The sequence below is a fragment of the Trichogramma pretiosum genome, unplaced genomic scaffold (genome assembly GCF_000599845.2).
Source record: "Trichogramma pretiosum strain Unisexual culture from Peru unplaced genomic scaffold, Tpre_2.0 scaffold71, whole genome shotgun sequence".
NCBI lineage: Eukaryota > Metazoa > Arthropoda > Insecta > Hymenoptera > Trichogrammatidae > Trichogramma > Trichogramma pretiosum.
In genome coordinates this window covers 573,321-581,913 of record NW_019640814.1, presented here as the reverse complement: position 1 = coordinate 581,913, position 8,593 = coordinate 573,321, and the positions used below count along the sequence as shown (strand labels likewise).

Here is an 8,593-nt window from a genome sequence, read left to right as displayed (position 1 = left end):
CAATGCAAACATTTTTTATAAGATCAAAATTTCACGAATTGTTTATTGAAAAATATTTCTGAATTTTTTAACGATACGTATGTATGTATAGTCGATTCTATGTTCATTTAATATTGAAAATTTTAATCATAACATACTAAAGTAAACTATGTTCTGTCAATGATTATAAGTTTAAGTGAAACCAAATTCTTTTATTCATGAAAGCTTGATACATGTATTCTGATTATATCATTTTTGTAATGAGTATTATATTATTAAAAATTTCTTTAATATTGTGGACAAGGTTTGTTATAATCTAAAACTTCATATAACTCATGTTCATTTAAATGTCCATTTAAACTGATTGTGTAAAACACTCATCTCACGGTTACATCGTCATAAGCTCACAATTTATATTTTACCTTAAATATTGTTTTATTTCACTTTTAATAAAGCAATTGAAAGAAACAAATTTTATTCAATTATTCAACTCGTAACTAACTCAATTCCAAAAGACTTTTTTTTACCTACAAATCGCAACTTTTCCGCTAATTTTAAGCTATTGTGATATCAAGTATCGTATGAAATTTTTGTGAATAAGTTTTTTTTGCAAAAGTCTGAACAGTAATCACTTTCGGCTTGTGACGAAACGCTTCGCTGCTCAAGAAAAACGTATTCATACTTGTTTGAGATACCATTTTCTCAAGACTTTGAAAGTATCTTAATTATTGGAAAAATAAGATAGATTTGGAAAAACTTGTGCTTCTGATCGGTTTCGTAGCTTACGCGACGCGATAAGCAAACTATTACCTGCCTTCAGCTATCATTACAGTTGCCTAGATAGTAAAGCCTTACTTCAGTTAGGCCAAGCTAACCTTATTGTAGAGACTACTTTTGAAGGCAGACATCAGTACACCATATCTGAAATAAAAAGCTAAAGAAAAGAAATGAAATATCCTATATCAAGAGGGCACAACAGTGTTCTCAGCAAGAAATTCGGAAATGTATCAATTGAGTGTAATAAAAATAGTTTATAATTAGAATAAATTGGGAAGAAACTTTATGAGGATGTCTGGAAACAAATAACTGACTGCTGAACTGACAACACGGCTTTCATAAGCATAATTTACGTATTGACAGCTGAATTGGACCTTTCACGTTGACTCACCAGATCGAGTTCAGATTCAACGAAAATTACGAGATTTTTGTTACCTTTTATTCACAGCCCGCAACGATTATAGGCTTTAACCCGTTGTGGTCACACCTCCGAATAATAACGTGGTGGTCACATAGGGTCAGCGTGACCCCACGCGGAAAAAACTCTGCCATTTCTCTCCTATTAATTGTATCGACTTAAAAATTGGTCCGGACATAGTTTATAAGTACCCGTTTGAGAGAAAATTGTTTAGTTGCCTCTTTATAATGTTTTTAATAATGAAAAGATTAAATGAACTTTTTTTTTCGAAATTTCATGTTTTTTCACTAAAAATGTCATAAAACATTCAATTTTTGAGATACAGCGGATATGTTCCGGGTTATTACTCTTGATATTATATACTTTCAAGAGAAAAATAATTTATAATGATCGGCCGGAAAAAGTATATTTATTTTGAAGATTTTGACGAAGCCGTTTTGACGAAATTTTGAAATGTGAAGAGGATATTATCATAAAATATAACACTGAAAAATATTTTTTTATAGTACATTTATTAATTATATCAATAAAAAAAGATGAAATTAAACAAAAAAATTATCATAAAATGATAATTTTATGATAACTGATGACATATGATATTTATCATATTTTATAATAAATGATAATTTTATGCGAACTGATGACGGGTCGATTGCGAAGATTATATGGCATCTGAATAGTCCATTTCAACATTGTTAAAATCGTTTCAATGTGGAGAAAAAATTATGATCACGCATACTGACACTTACGTTCTCAAAAATCAATTGAACACGTTATTTTATGAAATTTATTTTCAAAATTTTTCCGAAATTTCGATCACACTGTGGTCACATGGGGTCAAGGAGACCCCACACAAAAAAATGATTTGCTTCGATGAATTCTGCAGCACGAATAAATAATGCCTGCTGTTTGTCGCTGTTTGTACGACCTTATTGACTCAAGAAGTTCCTTCTTACTAGCACAATAATTTGGAAAATGTGACTGCTATAATTAGCATAGTAGTTGCGAGTGGCACTGTTACTGGAGTTACGGAGAGATTTAGTAATCCAAGTTGCTGGTGATTTACTCCAAATCCGAGGAAAAAGGTATTTTCATCCTTTAGTGATGATTATAGCGACGCATCTTTGAGAAGATGTACCACATAAGTTTCCACCGAGAATCAATTTAAACACAGTGCCAGTTGAAAACCAGCAAGTTTTACTAAGAAAAACGTGCTTGTACTGGCGTGCAAGTCTCTACACATGTATTCGATATTTAGAAAATTTGAGTAATATAACTGTTCGATAGCTCTTGCGTAATATCAATGAATAGCTCAAGTGGTAGGGAGCTGGACTTGAAACCGACTGATCACCGGTTCAAACCCAGGTCTCGGGGAACTTTTACACTCCTATTAAGTTTACAAGTAAATAATATACTCTAAATTATTGAGTAAATAATTTCTCATATTACTGATAATTCTTAATAAAAAAAAAATTACCTCACGATTGTTTTCCACTCAAAATCCAAGAGGATTTCACCACAAGAAACGGATAGTTGAAGATCCACCAGGATTTCTGAGGAAATTCGCGTGGATTGATCAAACATCAATGAGGAGCCCAGTGGAAAGCCTCGTGGGTTCATCGAAAATCAACACGGATATTTCATAAATCCTTGAGGCTTACGTACGTAGACTTTTTTTATGATCCACGTGATATCGATGTTTGATCCACGGGGAATCCACGTGGATAATCGACGCCATTTTTTTTCAACTGTGTTTGAATTAAATTTTGAATGTTGAATTTTTAAACAGAATTTTATCATATCAGACGTTTAAAGGGCGCTCAATTTTTTTATTTGTGTTTTGAGGTTAGTTTAAGATTCACAATTATTTCAGAAAGAGTAAGTTTCAAACGCGCTTCGTGGGGGTAAATTTTTTCATTCGTGTTTTGAGTTGAGGTTACTTAAGTACTAACTGTCTGTTGACAGTTAGCAGCGCTAAGTACTAACTGTCTGTTGACAGTTAGCAGCGCAGGCGCTCGTATCGCGTCGGGTGTCGTCGTCAGTGTTTGCCAATCAGAGGTCGTTTTACGCGGCATTACTTTCCGGCCGTTCTCTTTTTTAAAAGTTAAAATTAAAATTATTAAAATTAAAAAAAGAATTAAATATATAATATATAATAAAAAAAATAAAAATAAAATAAAATAAACAAAATAATATAAATATATAATATATATATAATACATATAATATAAAATAAAAAGAGAAAGTAGATAGATAAGTAGATAGATTTGGCTGTGTTGCCACACTAATTCAGCCAGTCAAAACTTTCTTGCCCCTGCATTTGAACAAGGTGCTGTTTTGGTGCCACGCTCGATCAAGCTACCTTTTTACCCCTACGCGCGAGTAAGTACCCTTTATGCTGCAGAATTGAAAGCAATACAAGTACCTTCCTGCGCTGGGGACCCAGCCTGGGGTGGCGATTTGTACTTGACCAATTTTTAGTTGATCATGTTGAAATCCAATATGCCTTTAGGGCAGTATGGTATTAGTGAACTATGACCTGTCTACTTTGTGTATCAGGTTTGCGGGTACAGTAAGGACTTTTATATTATCATAAACGTATCCCAAAAATAAAGCGTATCAGGGTCGTCGCAGACCCCAGTTGACCGCAGTCATCATCGTCGAAGATAAAAAACATAAATTCGATCCAAATTATGTTCTGCGTCATTATTCCTTATTAACTGTCAGCGGATTAGATTATTTAACTTCTTTAGGGGATTTTTATCGAGAAAACTTAAATTAATATTATTTAACTATCTAAAAAATTGGATGAGAATTTAATTTGAACTCAGGTCCTCTAGAAAGACTCAGTCACCATATATGGTGCATTATTTCAAAAGTGTGATATTTGGAGTGGGTAAAATGGGCAATATTGGAAAAATTGAAAAACTTATTTTCTTCTATTCTTCTATTTTTTGAGTTTAATTTTTCCGGACCCCCGTAGTTTCTGATTCTTGATTCTTTGTTTTTTCATGGAATATTTACTTTTTACCGGCCATCATCTAATCCGTTTATTTTCTTATTGCAAACATGAAAATTTGTCACGGAGGGGACACTCACGGAGGGGGCAAATCGCACTTTTATCAAATTTCCCGACAACAACAAAGTTGAAATTTTTTCTTCGATCACCCACAAAAATTGTTTGTAAAAACGAACGTTTTTATGCCACCAGAGTCAAAAACAAAAATTGCTAGCTCGAAAACTCGTCGATCACGGAGGGGACACTTTATTTTACTATTACGATTTTCGTGTGCAACTATTGTTATAGCGAAGCTGCAATTAGGATTTGAATATTCTACGGGTAAAAATCGAGTACCTTAGTTCTGAAAGATGACCCTCGTATAGTTAGAGAGGTCAAAATTATTGTCTAGCACGTTTACTGGCACTATATTTGTAATGATGTAAAATTTCACATAATTTAAAGACACATTCGTTACTTATGTACAATTGTTTTGAAACTATTTAAGATGACGAGTGATGAAAAAAAACTTTCTTTAGGATGTATAGAATAAGGTCAATGTACCACGATATTGCTGGATATTTGTAAAAATGTTTTTAATGAGTGAAAACAATCGATTCTGAGTTCAGGACAGGTCACGGAGGGGACATTTTGTGTGTTTATAATCCGGCTGGCAAATCAATGTGGTCTTTTTTGATGGAAATTTTATAGTTGCGGAAGGTTAAATTCGTTGAAATGAAAGGCTCTACCGTCTTAGTTTTCATTTTTTTAAAGTTTTCTACAATAACAAGACATGTCATATCACGCTTTTGAAATAATGCACCATATCAGTTAAGACATTAACCTTTACATTTATAGCTGTAAAAATATAAATAAGTTTGGGGGTCTTAGAGTAGAGAGGTGCAATGAGATTCGAGAGGCTGATGCTAAGTTTCGGTGAAAACTTCGTAAAACTTCTTATTAAAATAATTATTCAATATTTATTGAGCACAAATTTTAAGTTATTGAAAGTTATTCATTTTCATAAATAGATTATTGATAATATAGATCATTAAATCTCGCCGGAAATAAAATTGATGTAAAATTGCGCGGAAAAAAAATGATAGCATAATTGTTGATTTAGCTCGTTTTCCATAATTTTCTCGCAATATTACCACAATTTTATTTTCTCGCTGAAATTAATAAAAAAAAAAACATTTTTATCAAATACAAAATTTATAATTCAAATAAATATATTGATAAAACTAAGTACAGGGGCGTTTTCCAATTGTCACAAAATGGTCACTTTACGATTTGCTTGGAGGTAAAATATGCAAAGTATTGTGGGTTAGATTTTCTGAATCGCGGTCACCTCCTAATAGCGGCCTCTCAATATTGCCCACTGGTGACCGCAATTGAAAGTTTTCTCTTTATAAGATAATTCGTAAAAATTCTTCTTGCAACAGAATCGGAAAAAAATGAAAGCTTAATTTTTTTGCGGTGACCGCAGTTTTCACTTATTTTAATGCGTGAACTCACCATACGTGGGTATATTTGTTCGAGGAACAGGAATTGGAACGTATGTTAGCATGTTATTGTAACGTATGTTACACTAATAAATAAACTAATAATGTAAAAATTATTATAAAATAATTATTTAAAAATTTGATGGCAAAAAGAAATATGTCGGGATGGTTTCCACATTTATAGTGTTACAATTTATAATTGCACAATAAATTCTATAATCTTTCTTCATTAATAATATTTTTTAGACTCACGAACTGCCACAGTGCAAGCTTGTTTTTATGCGTAAACGCGCCACAACTGGCCCTACAGTTTAAAGTGGAATCCGAACCACTTCAGCACTAATTGTTTCAGCAGGCAAGAGCCTCACCCACTCAGCCAACGAGGGCCTCCTTTTAAAATTTGAGACATACTCATTATATAATTTTTGAACTGTAAAAAAAATCATCCGTAAACTGAATTATTATTCTACATTTTTTTTTTAATTTTTTTTTTAATTGAACATTTTTTCCGTATGTTCTGCCATTCTAACGCTGTGCGCTGCGTAACGCATATAGCCTTGCGCATGTAGCGCTTTAATACAGAACCACCTTGCATCGCTACAGCCTCCGAAAATTCATATAAAAAAATTGATATAATTTAATTTTTATGAATAATATAAGGAAATTATTCTAACAATATAACTTTATTAAAAGTTAAAAATAATGTGAATTTTAATAAAAATCTAGGAAAAAAATATGATCCACACTCCTTATGCATTGATTTTCCCCAGTGAAACGTGGAACTATCTACATTTGTACGCGTTCCCCCTACTATGTTTTACCGGACAGAATCAATGCCGTTACTCAGTACATGTACTTGTATTTCAACATCTGTATTCTGTGGTTTCTGTTTCATTGAAGATAACCCTCAACTAGCATAAGAAACATATTTCTAACGAAGGATAAGATTCGGAACTAGTGGTACATGCAGATGTTTACAAGTTTTGTAGTATCAATTTCTTTTCGTATCAAGATTTTATACACACTAAAGTACGATCTTGTATTCTTATTCAATCATTATAAATGCAAAATTTCTTAGTGAATTTACTTAAGAAATAAATAATTCATTGTATTTTGATCAAGAACTTTTCTTTAATTGTCGGAAAGTTATGTAAGAACTAGTGAGATTTGTTACATGAATATTTATCAAGAGAATAATGATCGTAATTTCTTACCATATAACATAGAATTATAATTTGCTGATTGTACATATTGAAGTCAAATAATTATTGAATTCGCGTTTCCGAAATCAGTTATGAACTTGAAGTGATTTTAATTGAAATTTCTATTAGTAAAATTTCAAAACTTGACAAGAAACAGTGTTGCTAAATATTGATTAAAAATAATTCTGATTTTAATAAACTAATAACTCATAAATTATTGTGTAATGGTAAGAAATTCTTAATCTTATAATTTTAACACCAATTACTGCAGTTTCATAAAGCTGGGCCATGAGCATGCCTAACAAAGGGAAATATCATGCTCACCATAGTCACCACACTCAATTGCAAAACCAGCATATTCTTAGTGCTAATCAAGCTAGTAATTCTGGTTTATCCCAGCCACCACATGTCCAACAATACAGTTCAGCAATTTTAAATAGTAATGCTGTTCGGTTCATGGCTAATCCAGGTAAGATGTGAATATTTTAATATTTAAATTTATTTAACATTTACTATTAATTATGATTGGTTAGAAATGTTCATAGTTTAATAGCATACTTCATACATTTCAAAAAATTACTTTAACTCAACTTCTTATGTATTTGTATTATGTTTTCTATCTAAACTATCAATTATCTAGTTTCTGTGCTTTGTTGGAAGTAGTATAGAAATATCTCAATAAAAGATATTAATTAAACATTTAGCAAAATATGCTTATCATGATGCTATAATTACTTCAAATTTTCAATTCAAGGCGCTGTATCAATATACTTGAAGATTTTCTAATAATTTTCAAGTATTTAATTTTAAGATGACTCGATTGTGCAATTGAAATGAACCAATCATATATAGGTTTTTTACACTTAGTTTTAAAACTAAATTATATCAAAAAATTCTTTGAATTAAAGCTAAAAATATTTTGTAATATTTTAATTTTAAATTAAAAATTAGTATATTAGACTAGTGAATGAAATTTTTTTATGGTACATGTTATTGCAATAAATAACTGCTTTTAATCTTCTTTTCTTTTTCTGTCTATACATTTGTTCTCTCTTGCTTTGGCTCTTTATGTTGCATATTAAAGCAATAAAAAAAAGATGATGATAATACACATGACACTTGAAAAAAAGCAACTTTTACATGGATAGTTATAGTACGCTCAATTGTCATCTTGAAAAGCAAGGTGTCAGTTTTAAAAAAGTTGAAGTTATATATGTACTTACTTTTGTACGTATTATAACAATATCGAGTTTTGATTAAATTTTTCAATTCTTAAATTTGAATTCAGATCATAGTTACCAATGAAATAAAAATTGATTACTTATGTTCCAATGATTGTGTATTTATTTTATAATACATTGTTATGTATATTTTTAAATCCATGCTTAAAACTTACCTATGACATTTATGTTAGAAACAAATTCATTAAATCATATAGAATTTTATACAAGTTTAAAATCTTAAAAAAAGTATATAAGAATTAACACAAATTTTTTATGAGTTTTCAACCTTTAATATTTTGTAAATAATGATTCATTTTCAAAATCAAACCTATCATGATCTGTCAGTTTACAAAATTTTTTTTTTAAGGAACATAATAGTTCATTGTACTTATTAAAAAACTTTGAAAATTCTTACGGGTACAACATGTATTTGAATATTTTAACTTCTATTTGAACTGCTCTGCGTTATATACCTAGTTTATGAATAATCT

The 8,593-nt window shown here is 30.7% G+C and overlaps 1 protein-coding gene across 4 annotated transcripts in view; it reads left to right on the top strand.

Moving 5' to 3' along the window:
* Positions 1 to 6,616: 6,616 nt before the first annotated feature.
* The window catches only part of LOC106653561 (eukaryotic translation initiation factor 4 gamma 3-like), a 54,605-nt gene continuing 52,628 nt past the window's right edge, over positions 6,617 to 8,593 (top strand). Inside the window, exons 1-2 of one of the 4 annotated variants that reach the window (XM_014373055.2) lie at positions 6,617 to 6,706; positions 7,151 to 7,348. In XM_014373055.2, the coding sequence (XP_014228541.1) occupies positions 7,168 to 7,348 (181 nt within the window). In that variant the 5' untranslated portion in view covers positions 6,617 to 6,706; positions 7,151 to 7,167. The other 3 variants (XM_014373053.2, XM_014373054.2, XM_014373056.2) reach the window with 3 other exon arrangements.